At 46.1% G+C, this 18,307-nt stretch overlaps 1 protein-coding gene across 2 annotated transcripts in view; it reads left to right on the forward strand.

Annotated features, from left to right (window-relative positions):
• Positions 1–3,484: 3,484 nt before the first annotated feature.
• The window catches only part of igdcc4 (immunoglobulin superfamily, DCC subclass, member 4), a 48,865-nt gene continuing 34,042 nt past the window's right edge, over positions 3,485–18,307 (forward strand). For both annotated transcript variants that reach the window (XM_066701251.1, XM_066701252.1), the window contains exon 1: positions 3,485–3,901. In XM_066701251.1, coding sequence (XP_066557348.1) covers positions 3,835–3,901 — 67 coding nt within the window. In that variant the 5' untranslated portion in view covers positions 3,485–3,834. The remainder of the gene's footprint in view (positions 3,902–18,307) is intronic.

Genomic DNA, 18,307 nt, shown 5'->3' on the forward strand with positions numbered 1-18,307 from the left:
AGAAGTATATATAAAAGCTGTGAGTGTGTGGGTGTCATGCTCCCATCAATAGAAAAATGTCTATTTATTGGATTCACCCCAGTCAGGTTTGCCACCTTTGCACACAGCACAACAGCACAATGTGAGAGAGAGGATGCGCTGCACCTGAACAGCGGTGACCTCTGACCTGTGGCTGTGCATCTTGCAGACAGAGGGTCTCAGTGCCATGCTGGTGAGCAGGGGGCGAGCGGGGGGCCAGGGATGGCACCTGGTGTATCAGTTTCCATGCTGCCTTTATCTCCTTGAAGCACCTTGAAATTGTAGATCTTGCCTTTGTCCACTTGCATGTAACATGTAACAACTTCACTTTGTGCACAAGGTAATTTCCTCCTTTTCTTATTCTATTGCTGCTTCCTCTTCTCCTTTTTTCTATTTTTTCCCACTTTTGTTTCTTTCATTCTTTCTTCTTTTAAACTCAGAAGGCAGAGAAGACAAAGGCCCTGCAGATGGAGCCCAGAGCTGTGCCCATGAGCTCATACTTCGATGTGCTCAGAATATCGAGGAGGGAGGGGCGGAGGGAAGGCACCGAGTTTAAGACCCAGAACTCGGGGTGGGGTGGGGGTGGCTCAGGGTTATCAACTTGGAGAATGTGTGCATGTTTGTGTTTGTGTATGTTAGCATGCATGTTTAGTTTAATGTATTGTATTATTATTGTTATTTTGATTAACTGTCCTGTACCTTCAGTGCCATCCTGTGTCTGGGCTCTGTGCCCACTCCCCACTCTCTGGGTCGATGCCACCGTGCCAGGTCGCAGCAGGGCACCACTGTCTGTCAGTGTGTCACCCTTAAGTCTTTGTTTCTATGGATACTGCTTCTTTATAGCCAAGCGTCTCTCCCTCAACCCCCCCACCCCCATTACACACCAACTTCGGATGCAGGGAGAGCTGCAGGGCAGTGCCCCTCCAACATGCATTGATTTGTGTTCCTCTTCTCATCTTTCCTGGAAACTCTTTTCTTTCGTTCATTTTTAGTGCATGTTAAAAGTCTTGCAGTAGCTCCATGCAAAACCATCTGCAAACAAATTTTTAATTTTTAATTTTTAATTAGATGGGGGAAAATACTTCACAATGCACCATATGAACTGCTGTGCTAGACCTACTGCAACGTATTCAATTTCTACATTTCTCAGATTTTAAATGGTCAATCTTATTGTAAGCCATTATAATAATGATAATGATAATGATAATAATTAATTAAATGATGCTTCTTGCTTATAATTCATGACTGGAATTAATACAATTCAGCAGCCTCAGATATTTCGTATCGGCTTGATCCATGTGATCTGACAAGTTTTAAGAAGGTGAATGCTTTCAAATCCCATTCCCATTCCGCGTGAGACAGCAGTGTAGGTGCAGGACAGCTGTGCGATTGACTGGTGAGCATACAGAGCTCAGGACCAAAACTCTTTCTTGTGATTCTTGTGATCAGATCCACCCATAGAAGTCAATGTCAGGTGGCGTTGTACGTCTGCACAAATCTTAGAGATGACATAGTTCTGTCAATTGAATAATTGTGCCTTCTAGAATGGTAAAATCTGCAAGGGAGACATGGGATATGAAAACAAACAAGGAAGGGGAGATGTGACCGAGCAGGTGCTATTCTCTTTAAATCTGTGACACAGCATTTTCTCCCCTAAACCTATGCTCTGAACTGCATCATCTCTGACCTTGCAGCCAACTAATCCCACGCAGGCTCATCTGAGATAAATATATATGTATATGCATATTAAAAAAAAAAAGTAGTTCTTCCATTTTCCTCAATGAAATTGACAATGCCAGTACTAAAACACAGACATCATCATTCTAGATGTGAGCATGTGTTTGCCAAATTAATGTTCTACACTGACAACAGCCAGAACCGTTCCATAACAGCCCTGAATAGAAAGTGAGGAACATTCCAGTCTTCTGGTTTACAATCACTTATCTCTTAAAAGCTCTGAAGGGCTGACGCTGGCATCCATTAAAAGACTGTTCAGCCTGCTGTCATTAATCAGCAGCGTCATGGAGCAGAGATCTTCTCCCACTCTTTGCAGATGAAATTCAGAATTAATAATCCCAAACCACAAGCCCTGTGTTCTTTGCCAAAACCACTGTTTGTGGTGAGGCGCAATCGTCTGCTCTCCCACACGAATTAGCTACTTTGGATAAAACTAGATGTTTGCAAATACTTGTGGTTTATAAAGCTTCTTCATTATTATCTTTAGATTTTCTTTTCTTGTTTCACATTGTTTCCGCTGTAAAAGGAAAAAGGAAAAGGCAGCTTTTTCTTCCTCCTAACAGCCTTTGTTGTGGTTACCAAGAATGTCTTTGAAGTGGGTAAAGAATCACTGAATGAGAGCTGCAGGTGTTTTTGATTCAGATGTCTTGTGGTGTGCTGTACTGCACCATTGTTTGGGTCATTTTATAAGACCAAGGCCTGGCTTTAGTTGAGGCACAGATTTAATAAAATCTCTTGTTCTTTATAGCTTTGGTCACTAACAGCACTCACTCAGCACAGACACACACACACACACACACACACACACACACACAACTCAACACAGACACAGTCAAATTTCATGAACTAAGTAATGATCTAACAAACAAACCAAAAACAAAGAGACCAGAAAAGTTTTCAGAGGGGTTTATTTTCCAGCGGATGCAAGCTGCGCCGCTCCTGTCATCTGTCAGACCGGCCTGTGACAGGATGAGGCCAGGGGAGCCATGAAAATGATATCAGCGCTGCAGTGGCATCAGTCCTGCGGCCTGAATGATCCTTCGACAGCGTCTGTGTCAGAAAGCGCCGACTGAGCCATACATCACCCCTGCTGGCCTCATCTCACTCCCGCCACAAGGGTGTTTACTGAATCATGCCTATAGCTCGCTGACCTCCATTCATCACCTTTTACTGCTCTGGTCCTGAGCAGACCCAGCAGTCACCAACTGCAGGGAAAAACAGGAGTACTTACACAAGCAGACTTGCAAAGCCAATGCGTGGGTGATGTATTTAATTATAGGACCCACTTTGAGCTCTCTGGGTGCAAGGGTAATGGGGGGGCTCCACCTGCTTGTTGTCCTGCTGTTATCTAGTGGCGGCAATTACCCCATGAGACCAGGGCTGCTCTCGCTGAGTTTACAACAGGCCCCACGTGTCATGCTCTTTGGTGGGACAGGTGGAGGAAAGAGTCATTTCGGTGCATCAGTAACAGTAACGGTGCACCACCTTTGAGTGCATGTATGCATATATGGAGGCACCTACAGACAGTGCCCAACATATAGAGCCACTCGTATCCCTTTAATGCTTTGACCCAATTCATTACAATGCCAGTCGTTCGCTCTCCCTATCTGCGCAGCAGCGCCGAGCCGTCCTGTCACTGAGCGCAACCGAACCAGCGCTTTCCGCAGCTTTCCGTCGCGCTGGTCCAGGAGCGGCGTTGGGGACTCGGGGCGGGACCGGCCGCAGTCCGTCCGGTGGCTGTTGGCTGGGAAGCAGCATGGTGCTGGGGGGTGTGTTGGTCTGTTGGCAGCGGTTCAGGCGTCTCCAGTGGACACCTAAAGCGGGACTTGACTGTGTGCAGCGAGCGCACACACACACACTCGCTCACAACATGGCGATGGACCGGAGGGCGAAGCCACGGCTCGCCCCTCACCGCTGTCGCGCTTCCCTGTAGGAGACGTTACAGACGCAGCCAACGCGACTCATTCAGACCAATAAAGAAATAAGCAAAGGCGGGCGTGTGCGTATCCCTCCGTCTCGCATCTAGATGTGTATGTAAGTACACGCGTCGCTCCTGCTGCTGGAAACCAAAGGCTGTTCATGGCGCTGGAGGATCTCTGGTTTTTGTGTCTACTTTCGCTGGGGCTCCCTGCTCTGTCCGTTCAAGGTAAAGAGGTTTGTTTCATGTCCGTGGTGTTTCCCTGATCCCGTGTCTGTGTGCGTGAGCGAGAGAGATGCGTGGCACACTTGCACCCTCCTCGCATTTAGCTGCACTCATCTCAGTAAGCCTTGTGCATGGGGGAAATCATGTTTACTCTCCTGAGTATTTGCGCCCCCCACCCCTCTCTCAAACTGTTACTTCTGTAGCGGCGGGGTCTACTTGATATGCAAAGTTACAATTTAACTACAAAGTTGCACAGTTGAGCGAGCTGTGTGCTGGGGGTGTGGGGTGCTCCCTGCAGGGCAGCGTGTTGGGGGCTTGCTCTTGTGAAGGAGGGTGTTTTGCAATCCCGCGGGCTGACAGATGTATGCTGGACGCCCGAAAGCTGGAGGAAATGCCCTGATTGAGGGTGTCGTCTACACAGCGTGGATTTTAAAATCCAATCTGTTTGTTCCTGGGTTTATTTTGTGTGCTTTCTCCAAAACGAGCTGGATCGACGTGTTTTGTGTTACCCCCTCTTGATTTTAGTGCAGACATCGTTTTTTCTTCTTCAACGCGTCGTTTTGCTTTGGAAATCGGGCTTTATATTAACATGGTCTCATGGACTGGACCCATGCGATGTCCTGCGCCCAGCACTGCCAGAGTCTTATTCATGAAAAGACAGGCTGTAAATGTTGATGTAGGTGAACGAAATGCAATGCATTTACGCTGTAACCTAAATCAACGTATGGATTTTCGGCATCACCAAAAATAACCACTATGAATAATAAAACCACTACTGTTAATAATAGTAGTGGTGAAAAACAGCTTGAGAGATCTTGCAGGTATTCGGGGAGGGTTCGTGTAACGGTATCTCGGTAATAACGTGTGATTTTAAAACCAGTGCCATGTGCTCCGTGTTGTTATAGCTGCGGGGAAGGGGTGTGCGCTCCCGTCTCGGGTGGGCGCTGTTGTTGTGGAGGAAGCGCCAGCAGCCGGGCAGCCCCCAGCCAGGCCGACAGAGAGGGGGGTCCCGCCAGCACATTTACATGACAAAGAGCAGCGCAGAGGCAGGCGCATTTAAACAGCAGGCTGCGTGCAGGTAGCAAATCAGACGGATCTGTGTGCGGTCAACACGGGGAAACTACAGTGGAAAGGCATGGATCTGGATTCATGCATGTATTGCCATTTGTGACGGTCCCAGTCGTGAAACGCATCATTCGAGTATTTTGGGATATTTGGAGGCATATGAACCTCTATGAGAAACACGAAGCGAAAGTTAATTGTATTGAATTGAGATGATGGGAATGAGGGTAAAACATGCATTCAGGACTGACTGTGTGCACAGCATGTCGTTGTCTGCCATCAAGAGGTGGACATTACAAACCGCTCCAAAACGCCAGACGGCAATCATCCATCCATCCATCCATCCATCAATCAATCAATCAGCTTTTATTTAGTATAGCTCCCTTCGCATGGAAGACAGCGCTTTACAGATTATTAACGGACAAACAAATACATAAACCATAACAAATACATTAAATTACATAAACCATTAGGCACATGAATGGTTTGCCCTAAATATTGTCATGGCTCTATCGCACACGTAACCAACGCACACAACATGTGTTTAAATATATATTGACTATTTTACCAATGAACACAAAACTAAATAAAAATGCCTTAAACAAATATTGAAATTCTGCGGTTATGGGTGCATTTGTTTCGATAACATTTGGCGACTAGGGCAACTTGCTCTGCTGCTTTACCGCTGGCACAGGGGCCGGCGCGTTTGGTTTGCGCTCAATATGTCCTGCGCAAGTGTAGCTTAAGAACCTAATCATATTAACAACATTTGAGCAGCACAATATTAATTAATCAGCTTAGTAAAGGATTCCCTCCATAAATAGTGAAAAGCTGTTAAACTAAAGACTTAGTTGCGACACGGAGACCCATGCCCCCGCTATGAAATGCGCCATAAGTAGGGGCTGATCTGCCTTCCTCTGACCTTTATAATGTTAAATATCAGCTGGCATTGGAGGTATCCACGACAACGCTATTCTGTTTTTCTCTCCCTGAAACAAACGTCTTGCAGTCAGGGACCTGTGGAAGCGTTTGCCTGGGCAACAGCAGCTGCTTGCCAGGTGGGCAACCAGTGCTAAACCAATGACCAGTGATGCCACAGGGCTCCAGCATCACTCAGGCGGCTGCCTATTCACTGTGTTCGCTGTATTTATTTGTTTTCGACATTATTATGAGCATTCTATATTGGTACAAGATGACTTTCCATACCTGTCCTGTATTGAGACATTTGTGGGCAGGACATTGTGTGGTTAGGTCCAGTTTTAGAGCCAAATTTCCCCCTTTATTGTGAGATATATCCACAGAATTTGAAATCCACTGAATAGAAGTTTCCTTAAATATACTTGGATGAAGGTGCCAAACAGGTTTAGAAGAATCGTTCTAATTTAAAGAGACCTTGGACACTCTGTGTGTGCTGATAGAGATCAACCAGGGGAGCATTAAGGGATAAATAAAATACAAAATAGTGCATATTTCAATGTTTTTGTGTTTTCTGTCATTGCTGAATATAGCTCTATGCACTCCACTCTCTCTCTCTCTCGAACTGTCTTTTGGGGGAGTTTGGAAAGACTTTTGATTAGTGACAAGTAGATGAGTAGACAATGTTTATTGCTCCAAGCTGTGTTGGCTCCCAAGGTGTCTAGGCTGGTGACCGCAGGTCTTGTGCACATCAGAATGGCTCTGGCTGTCTCTGCCACCACCTCGGGCCCCTGGTGTCCCTCGTGTCCACGCTGGAGCCCAGAGGAGCTCTCTGCTCATCTGCTGGATGGGGGGAATGTGTTTGAGGAAGCGTAGTCCGGGCATTGTGGGGGCTTTGTGCTCAGGAGCCAAGGGGAGGGTGGGGAGCTGTTTTTGTATCGCGTTCTAAACAAAGGGCTTGTTTTCCATCTGACAGATCAAGTGAAATGCACATCGCTTGGTGAACTCATGCATACTGAATACTGTGAGTGCTTCCTGCAGCCCGCCACTGGACAGAGTGTGTAATGTGTGTGTGTGAGAGAGAGTGAATAAAGTGGAAGATCTAAATGTCTTGCTTTTTGTGTTTTTTTATTTCTCCCCTCTTTGTCTTGCTTGTTTTTTGACGATTTCCTGGTGTTTTTTGTATTGAATCCAAACTATTTCTTGAAGTTGTTTTGCGATGGAGTGAGCTCCTGGGCTGTGGCTGCAGGGAGTCCATGACTTTTAGCTGGATAACAGCCACTGTTGCTATTGTGCTGTGTGTCACATGGCCCCAGTACCCGTCTCCCATGACTCCTGGCTGGAGAATGTCACATGCATGCAGATTCACCAGGCCTATTGACGCACTGAAAGATCAACACTTGCATTCATCTTTATTTATCTGTGAATGCAGTTGTGTGTGTGTGTATTTGCTGCTAAACAACAATGTACGGTCTGACCTCAGGGGGCCTTGTGAAGCAGGGAGGCGCTGGGAGTGTGTGGTCTTATCGGTGTGTTTTCCTCCTGCTGCCTGGCCCCTGCTGTGACCCGCAGGGTGTTTGAATGCGAATGGCCAACAGCAAAACAAAGCTTCCTGCTTCAAAATGTCTTGTATCCGCCCTCCCAATTGATTCAGTCCAGAAATTTGGCCCAACCCTTTTGTCAATGGTGCTGTTGTTGGTTTGACAGATAGTTCATTAAATTATATAATGGGTAATACCAAAGAATTGCCTTGTAATGGGTTTGAAGTTCTGTTGCATTTAGTTTGGAGCTTCGCCGGGTTTTAGTCTAGATGGGATCGGCACGGTAACCGAGATGATAAAAGCTCTTCTCAAGATTATTTTCATTAGTGTCTTAGATTATCAGTCATTTTGCAATCCCCCAATCTATTATATTGTTGTGCTAAAGCTCTTGCAAGTGAGGGTGGTATAATGGACGACATCAATATAGTGTTGGTGCAAATCTCCCCCCCTCCACCTTGTTCCTGCTTGGTTGACTGGGCCCGCAGTAAAGCCAGGCCAGGCCTTGCCGGCTACACATTGGAACTGACTGTCCTATTCTCCACAGGAGGAGGAACTGAGTGAGTCCTGCTGAATAGTTTTATTCATGAACTTAATTGCATTTTCAAGAAGCTGTTCTGCAAATGTTGTAATTATGCTAATTATATTATATAAATGAATATGCTGTTGGCTTAAAATTCATTAGCATTATCTCAAATTTGTAAGGCATGCTGCTGCTGTAATCCCCATTCCCTCCAACCCCAACAATCCCTCAGGCCCGGGAGACGAGTCAAATCTCTTTACCCGCCGTTGTGTTTCCTGGCAGTGAGGACAGGAAAATAAAATCTAAGAGTTAGACCATTCATTGAAGCTCTTTAACTTTTTTACTCTTTTATTAACATAAGTACATTTGACCTGCCTGTGTGTATCTGTATGTGTCTCTGCACTTGAAGGTTTTGTTTTTTTAAGAAACACATTGTGTCTGTTGGTCTTGCACAGGCGAGAGAGAGAGATGAAGGCCTGTATTATGCAAAGAAGTACTGTAATAGACAGGGCTGAGGCCCTATTTGAAGAGGATATGCCCATAAGTTTCAGGTGACTGTGACAGGATCAGTGTCAGTTTTGAATGGGTGAAGGGGGAGTGGCTTGAGTATTACAGGGTGAACCTGCAGAGTTGTGGGTTTCCCTGTTGGGGGTGTGGTTACGTGGTTGGGTAGCGGTTTGCGAGATGAGAATCCGTACAGCCTTGAAGCGTCTGTGCCCTCCGTTCAGTTTATTTTGAGCCTCCCCGGGCCTCTATGTGGGTGTGTGCGAGCTGAGGCAGTAATTAGCAGCAGCTGTTTACTCCATCTCCTATTTCTGGGTTGCGTAAACCTGTATTGAGTTCATGTCAACCGAAGTTAGACAGGGGAACCTCACGGTGTCCTGCTAGCACTGGAGGCAGATTGCTCCTGCGGTCGTCTCTTGTTTTGATCTGTTTTCAGCCTTCGGTAATTCAGCACCGACAGTGACCGACCAGTCATGCTTCAGGTGCTCGGCACAAGAAATGCTGATTGCTCTGTGTCCTTGAAGGCTGCCGGTGCCTGGCCGCAAAACTAGAAGAAATAGGCTGAGCTGTTGTAGCTGAAAATGCTGGGATTTTGCATGTTAAATGTGAATTCTCAGCCTGGTCAGAACCAGCTTGAAGGGAACCGACCTGCCGGGTGCAAATCCTAATTCTGCACGTGTTCTACACGATGACCGGAAGCTTTGCCTGCGTGACGGGGAGTTTGCTGACAAGTGCAGTCTGGGATTGGGGTCATTTCCGTGCAGCTTCTACTACTGAAGCTCTTTATCTGACAGAAAAACAGCAACTCCACATGTGGACAAATTAGTTTCCTTTTCTTCGTCGCTGGTACTGTGAGCTGTTGGCGGCTCCTTGATTGGCGTGTCAGCTGCTTTCACAGACTGATGTGTTGCCAGGGTGCTGTTGCGCCCAAAGTCTAACATCAATATCACTGTGATGACTCCTTGTTGTGTTGTATTGTATTAGAAGTCATGTCACTGAATTTCAGATGCGTCCCATACACCTTGATTGTGTCTTCTCTTTATTTGTGTACATATGAAAGGAATTGTGATTGCAAAAACCTGCTTTATCAGACTTGGGCACCATTTCCACAATTTGATAATTTGCAGAAGGAGTATTACTAATTACTAATTACTAATTAATGAGACAAGCAATGCCGGCCACTTGCCTTATGTGTCACGATATGTGTTGCACCAAAATTAAATTAATTGGGCATGATAGTATGATTCATTTTCTTGCGACGAGAGGGAGAGTCCTTCTGGGTTCCCATGTGAAGTGTATGAAACGGCCCACATCCATCCCACAGCCTGGGCACAGGTGAGCGATCCAATCTGAGACACAGTTTAACACGGAGTCAGTACTTGGTGATCTGATGCCAAATAACCCCTTGAAAGACCATGAGAGGAAGCCTACTAGACCAACTGAAATCGCATCGGACCTCTTGGCACCTCTCCATTTGTGTTTTTTGAGGGAATCCCATCAAATCGGCATTAAAAATAAACTCAAGTATCCACAAAATGTATTTATTTAACTGGCAATGGGATTTCTCAGGTCTTTCAGCCTCCTGCCCATCCCCGCCCCTTAAGTGACACTTTATCTTCCAAACTCAGTTTCAGTGTTGGGGTTTCGGAGGATTAACCCCTGGGGGTGCTAACCTTGAAGTGGCCCCTCTTTTTTTTTTGGTAGAGTTCACGAGAAGCTGCGATGGGCTGTTTGTCTCCAAACCTGTGAGAAGGCAGTGCGCTGCGTTTGTGGAGACGGTCACGCTAAGTTTATGTAGCTGCCCTCTAGTCTGGCCTGCTCTGCTGTGGCTGGGTCACTGTTCCCCCCCATAGATCGAGGGGAAACCTGGCCTAACTGCACTGGGGATGGGGAGGGGGAGGGGGTCTAGTTTCCTGTCTGTCAATGGAAGCTTTTCCATGGGAGGATTTTTTCATGTATCTGTGTGAGTGTGTTTGCCTGCCTGTCTGTCTGGATGGGAATGACTCTGTGGAAGTGTGTGTGTGTGTGTGTGTGTGTGCCTATCCTCTGTGAAGTGGGATCTTTTTCGCAGCGCTCGCTGGGTAAACAGTCATACGATCACATTCTTCCCATTCTCTGGGTGCTGGCTGCCGTGTCACATGGCTGTAGTTGCTGTGAGTGAGGGCTAGTGAGGGCTGCTCTTGGGGGGATGGTTAACCCCTGACTGAGCAGCTGGCTGGGCACACAAGCACAGTCACACTCTCTCACACTCACTCACTTACACAAACAAACATACACACAAACACAGGAGGCTGACAGACAGGTAGACACGCGCACACACGCACACACACACACACACACACACACACACACACAAAACAGGTAGTTAGAAGAGAAATGCTCAGAGACCAACACATGCAGACAGACAGACAAACCAGACACTCACACACACATACAGACATGCTGACCAAACAGCTACTAGAAAATGCAGTTTGCCATGCACACAGAAACCAAAGTGCAGAATGATGCTCTCTTTTTTTCTGCTCTCATTCTAATGCTTGCTTTGTGGTGGTCATTAAAAACTAGTTTGTTATTTAAAAAAAATATAATAAATTGGACATATTTTGATCATACCAAAAGCTACAACCCTCCTCTTCAAAACAGCTTTCTTGGCATCTTGAAACCTGCGCATGCTTATAACCAGGAAACCACGCTTAAATCGTGCCATTTTGCAAAATAACCGTCTCTGTGAAGTCATTTGGAGCTCAGGTGGAATACAAACCAGAAGAACCTGTGACCCACCACTGACCTACAGACAGACTACAGACATCATGGGACAGACAGAGAGAGGGAGGGAGGGATGGAGGGAGAGAGAATGACAGAGAGAGGGAATGCCAGAGAGCGAGAGAGCTCTCCACATACCATAGATGCCAGGCCCCATTAAATATCAAATAAATAAATAAATAAATAAACACAATCAGTGAGAGTTAACTGCAGCAAGATGAAGAAAACAACCACTCTATCCTGGGCCAGAGAGGCTGAGATCGTATCGGCTTGTGTCGATGAAAAACAACAAGTACGTCCGCCCACTCCTGGGAGAAAGGGAGACGTCACGGCTTTCATGATTAATTGCTGCTGCTGGAGCTGCTTATCTCCCTTTGCAGTTTTGTTTCTGAAGCGAGCAGCACTGACTCGAACTGCAGACTTAATACAGTGCTTTAGATCACAGGCCCCGGTATACATCTTAAGATGTGGGGGGCGGGGGATGGTAAACAAGACACAAAACAAAGCAATAAAAACAAAAACAAAAAACCCTTGCTTACCGACTTTTCTAGGTGGAGGTACACGCAGTGTGACAGTGCTGATGTGCATGTGGGGAGAGGGGAGGGAGCTTTCTAGGGAAACACAGGAGACGAATGCATGGAAAAGCTGAAATGGCTTTTAAGACCTTGACCGTCATGGGCCAGATGGTATAACTCCAACAGTACTTAATGAAATGAGGGAAATTATTTATAGCCCGCTAACTCAAATATTCCAAATGACACTTAGAACAGGGGATGTGCCAACTGACTGGGAGACGGCAAATGTCATACCAATCCACAAGAAAGAGGACAAAACTGAGCCAGGAAATTACAGAACAATCAGTCTCACCTGCATTACTTGTAAAATGTTGGAAAATAGAGGAGCATCTTAATGAAGACCATATTCTTGGAGATAGTCCATCATGGGTTCAGATGAGGCAGATCATGTCATACTAATTTATTGTGGTTTTTTTAACATGCAACTGCAGCTGTAGATCAGGTGAAAGCATATGATATGATATACTTAGATTTTCAAAAAGCTTTTGATAGGGTCCCACACCAAAGACTGATCCTCAAATTGGAAGCTGTAGGCATTCAGGGTAATGTAAGTAGATGATTATGAACTGGTTGCTGTATAGGAAACAGAGGGTGTTGATTAGAGGAGTTGCTTCTAACTGGAGTGAGGTTGTTAGTGGAGTTCCACATGGATCAGTACTAGGGCCTTTGCTTTTTCTAATCTATATTAATGATCTGGACTCTGGGATAGTTAGCAAACTTATCAAATTTGCAGATGATACTAAAATAGGTGGCTCAGAAAATACAATCTCAGCAGCACAGGTTATTCAAAGGGACTTGGATAATATTCAGGCCGACACCTGGCAGATGAAATTCAATGTGGAAAAGTACAAGGTATTACGTGCAGGTAATAAAAATGTCCACTATAATTACACTATGGGAGGAATAGAACTAGATGAAGTAACACATGAGAAAGACCTAGGAGTCTATGTGGACTCCTCACTTTCTCCATCCAAGCAATGTAGGTAAGCAATAAAAAGGCAAACAGAATGCAAGGGTATATTGTCAAAAGTGTAGAATTGAGAACAAGGGCAGTAATGTTCAGACTGTACAATGCACTAGTTAGAGCTCATCTGGATACTGTGGACAGTTCTGGGCTCCACACTTCAAGAAAGATATTGCTGCTCTAGAGGCAGTTCAGAGGAGAGCAACCAGACTTATTCCAGGTCTGAAGGGAATGTCCTACTGAGAGACTGAGGGAACTGAACCTTTTCACCCTGGAACAGAGGAGACTACATGGGGACTTGATTCAAGTCTTCAAAATCATGAAAGGCATCGACCACATCAAACCAGAGGAGCTTTTCCAGATCAGCAGGGACACACGCACCCGGGGACACAAATGGAAATTGGGCTTCAAGGCATTTAAGACAGAAAACGGGAGACAATTCTTCACACAGAGAGTCGTCACAATTTGAACAAACTCCCCAGCGATGTGGTTGAAGCTGAAAATTTGTGATCATTTAAAAATAGGCTGGATAGGATCCTTGGATCACTTAGTTATTAATGGACACCAAACGAGCACAATGGTCGAATGGCCTCCTCTCGTTTGCAAACTTCATGTTCTCCTATCCGTTCAACTAGGCTGCTGCTCTGGCTGCCATTTCTGTGATGCCCCACAGCAGTCCGAGCTTCTTTCGTCAGAAGTGAGGCGGCTCTTAAGTGGCACAGGAGAGTGAACAGTGCCTGAGTGCAGGGGCGGCAGGGAAGCGAGGTTGAAGTAGCTCTTCTCCACTCCCTGGCCTGCTCAGTGACCAGGACACTGAAGAGCAGCGCCGGCCGAGAAAATGAAGAAAGGCTGCTGCAGCTGTGTTTTTTTTTTTTTTTTTTTTTTTCCCGTTACTCAACCTGTTGTGATATTTCACTCTGAGCTTATATTTTTCTTCTCTCCATCCCCCAATGAGACCCTCAAACCCTTGGCCCATCCCCTCTCCAGACCTCAGCATGGTTGTACAGCAGGAGTAATTTGAAGAGGAAAGCATTCTCTCTCTCTCTCTCTCTCTCTCTCTCTCTCTCTCTGCTGCTCTGGTCCCCTAATAAGATAATCTACAAAGATTAAATGCTTTCTGGCCGTGGTTCAAGTTGTGCTGCTCGCAGGTTTTTGGTACGGAGGAGGGGAGCAGATGGGGTGTCAAATTATTTATGAGTTTACAGCTCCTGCTGCCCACTTGCACAGAGGAAGTCTCTGCCACCTCTTGGCATGGCTCGATCAGAATGTGCCAGGCAAAGGGCATTCTCGGTGGAGCAGTGGGGCTGGAAGAGCCCGGGGCCGAGGGAGGGGGGCGCTCTGTCCAATGCTTCAGTCAGCACCCACCTGCTTGCATTACAGTGCAGTTAAACGCCCCACAAGCCATAAGAGCTGACTGCCTGGGTGATTTGTATGATCACTTTTGCCTTTGAAATCAAACCGGTCCTTCTGTTGCTGCTGTTGCTGTTGTTGTACTTACAGATCACAAAAGCGCATCTCATGTGACCCTACAAGAAGATGCATAGCCATTGGAAATTGATAAACGGATTCACTGGGATGCTGCTGCTGTGTCTAGGGTGGCACCTGGTTATCGTCTGGGCTTTTATAGCAGTAGTTATGCCAGCCATGTGGCTAGTTATTGGTTCAGTACAGTATAGACTCCATGCCCGATGAGTTCCCTGCAGGAAGAGAGCAGAAGAGGAGGTGTGCTGTAAATCAAAGGCATGATGTACACCATAAAACTCTACTCCGCCTCTGTCGGTAAATCACAGCCCTGCCCCGAGCAAACTGGTGTGTCTGCCTAACGTGCACACTTTAACCCTGACCTCCTCATTTAATCACTTGCTGGATGTTTCCCTTTCAGTCAAACCAGTACCTTTAACTGACATGAAGTCTTCCAAAAACAATCTGAATATACTTTGTATAGGATACTTCCCTCCCTGCCCCCCCTCCCCACGAGCAGGGCACTTGGACAGTTAGTTAGCAGAAGCAGTTTGCACGTGTAGAGTAACCCCACTCGCTTCTGGAAGCCCATATTTTGAAAGTTTTTTGGAGGTATTAGTTTTCTCAAAATTGACTTGCACACAATTCTCGGGTGCAATTTCTGAAAGCTGTGAGTTTTCATGACTTTCAAGATTGGAATTGGTTTTCGTGAATAAAGCATTTTCCTAACAACCAATGGAATTTGCATGCTCACTTTAATACACTAATGCTGATGCACGGCTTGTGGCTTGGACTGTAAATGAGATGAGATTTACACCTCTGAAAGAGGAGGGGGGGAAGTAAAATCATGTGGAGACTCCACCAGTCTAGCAATCTGGTGTTGGCTCTGATTTCGAGTGTTTCAGCCATTATGTGGGCGAGTAGAGAGTTCGGTCCTTGTGCTGCAGGGGAGACCCACAGGTACACAGCCTCTCTCACCTGTGTGGAGGACATGTTGTCAGGTAGACAGAGTTCCTCCCGGCCTGCACCTCGATACAGGTGTTCTCTGGCGCTGACCCAGGTACAGGTGGGAGGTTTCCTCTTACTGTTGATGTGGGCTGATTCACGACTCAGAGTTGCAGAAGCCTGTTCACCCACCTGTGTCAGGGAGCTCTCCATTTCCCTGTCTCTTGATTACTCTCTCTTTTTTAACACAGTGTCACAGTCCTGTCCTGTTGTCATTCTACATCTCCAGACTCTCCCACACAGTTGGATGTGTTTCTGCTTCATGTTGACTATTTGTGTGAAAAAGTTGGGCCCCTTTTTGTGTGGGACAGGAAAGAGATACGCTGTAGTAAGCATCTGTAATTTCAGGTTAATCTATAACTGCTGGTTAATGCGTGGGGTCCTGTTGACACCACCTGAAACACGGATGTGATAGCACAGGGGTGCAATTTCCCTTCACGCAACATTACATTATTATTAAGTGGCACATCATATAAAGTGCTGTTCATTACACCCAGGCGCTGCTGACCCCACAGCTGTACAAGACATCACTGAGGACAGGTATGAAACTCCAGTTCATTTGTCGGAGAGGTAGCCTGACCTTTTTAAGTTGCATGTGTCTGTGGGTGTAGGCGATGGGATGACGCTTGAGAGCTCAGACAGATTCATACGGGCAACAGGGTTAGCCCCTGATACTCGTGTTCAGTCTCTGAGCTTTGAAAAGAGAGGCTCTAGTTGGCCCAGTTTTCCTGTTAATTAAAGCACTGTAGTTCAGCTGTACAGGTCACACAGGTCACATCTAGCAGTCATGCTGTCAATGTGCAGAGAGAGAGGCAGCGGGGGGGACGGCTCTTCTACTCAGATATTCCTCAGCACACTTTACCAGAGCTAGGTATTTAGCCATGTTTTAGACTGTAAGTTTTTAATTGCACGTAGGAATTCGCAGGCACTTAGGAGGGATTAAAAGCAAAGCGAAGGGGTGATCAGATTACTCTGTCGTTCCCGAAACGCTGGCGCTCATCCTTTGCAAACCGCTAGTGTAAAGTCACAGAGACTGAGGAGCTCGTCTGTCTTTTATTGTATTTATGTAATCTATTCATTGAAATAGTTTGTTGTGACCGAAAGCGATGGGAAATAAAGAACCTGACTATAATAAGATTAGCGAGGATACTGGAGAGGGGATGTCAGCCAACCACAACAGCCAGCACACCTCTCCAAATAAATTAATCACAGTGTTTCTATGGTTTCTTTTTTCTTTCAAAAAGCAAGCAGCTCAGGGCCCAAAAGTAACGATCAGTCGCCATGACAAACATCTGTATGTAACTATAACATTTATAGACCTCATATGGTCGATAGCCAACCAGCAGTGAGGATTTACAGCTATGGGGGCAGATGCCTTTATTTTATAAGTGACACTTGTACCTGTGATTGTGTATCCTCTCCACAAGAATACATAATTGATAAATAACTATGATTGAATTAACAATATTAATTAAACTCCCCAGATAACATTATTTTAAATGAAAGATATGAATACACTCAGCTATTACTGTAACAATATTTTGTGTATATATGTAATACATATTTATAGCTTTTCAGTTATGGGCGGACATTTTATTTTTCTAGCCACAATAAAAAAAGCTGGCTACTGAAACAAAAACCTGATTTAGAGCACTGAGCTACTGGGAGAAATTCCCATTGGTTCCTGTTGTTTTTGAAGACAGTCTGGGCTGCCTGGCATTGCTCTGTTTCAGACATTCCCCTCTTCTCAGTTTCCCTCTCTTTCATTCTTCTCCTTGCGATTCCCTTTGTCTCTTCCCCTCTTCTTTTTCTGTCTCTTTTTCCACTCATCCATTTATTTGCCCCTGCTCTCTCTCTCTCCTCTTTCCCTCTCTGTCTCTCCATCTCACTGCCTCCATTGCATTAGGAAACCAAAGTGATTGCTTTCCTCCCGAGTCATCTGATAACATTATATCTTGGTTTCTGAGGGACGTGCAGATAAAAGCCTATTATGTTAAATGTTTAGACAATTCAGAAGTCTGTTTGACTTTATAACTTGGCTCCCTGTCAATATTGTGGTACAGGGATCTCCCTGCATGTTGAGCAGCGATCACAACACTGCTCTGGAGGGAAATATTACGGCATTCTCTAGTACGTTTTTTTCCCCTCTTATTTTTTGCAAACTGTTTCACTTAACACAGTGAACCCAGAATGCACTGCGGTTCTAGTTGTGGCACTGAATAGGTTTTCGTTTCTTAATTGGAAGCTACTCTAAATTGTGCCCGGACTCTCTCTCATTCTGTCATTGCGGGTGAAGGACAGTGATGAGAGGGGATGATCAGATCCACAGGCTTTTCTGACTTTCAATACAGAAGGTCTATTACCTTTGGCTTCATTGGCTAGTCCAACAGTTCCCCCCTGCCTCAGGTAGGGGTCATATTAAGACCTTCCATAGTGTAGCTCTCTAGGACTGGTGTACGTAGGCATCCCATCATAAGCTTCCCATGTACAATTGTCATTGTGGGGTGCTCGCCCACTCGCCCAGCAGCCCTCTTGCTTGGGAGAGTGCATGTGAGGGGAGGGTGGGTGAGAGTGTAGGGGTGTGCATGGGCATCACTCAACTCGCAGAACCTTGGGGCGGGGGACGCCACACCACGGCAGTTCAAGGGCAGGCTGTGCAGATGAGCCACTGGCGAGCTGCCATCCCCGCATTCACTGCAGCTCAATCTGAATACACAACGAGGCCGGAGCTGGCCAAGTATTCACAGGAGTGCTCTCCTTATTTTCATTGACTATACATTTTGAATGCCACTTCATGCCTTGAGCACTGGGGAGGATGGTGTGTGTGTGCATGCAGAGAGCTAGTCTTTGTGGCTGTCAGTAGTGTGTGTGAGAGAGTGAGACAGTGTTACAGGTCTCGCCTGCCGGAAAGGGGCACCACTCGGGCAGGCCTACTGTAATTCCAAGACGCGGTCTCCAGCAGCAGGGCCTGTGAGCGGTGGTGCCAGGGTCCCTCTGTTTGAGCTGGAGGGTGAAGTTAACGTGCTGTGTCCCAATAACACTAAATCAACACAAGAATCAGGATGCTGTGCGGGGTCATTTAAACTCTCGTGAAGTGAA

Source organism: Amia ocellicauda, chromosome 4 (genome assembly GCF_036373705.1).
Source record: "Amia ocellicauda isolate fAmiCal2 chromosome 4, fAmiCal2.hap1, whole genome shotgun sequence".
In the NCBI taxonomy this organism is placed as follows: Eukaryota; Metazoa; Chordata; class Actinopteri; order Amiiformes; family Amiidae; genus Amia; species Amia ocellicauda.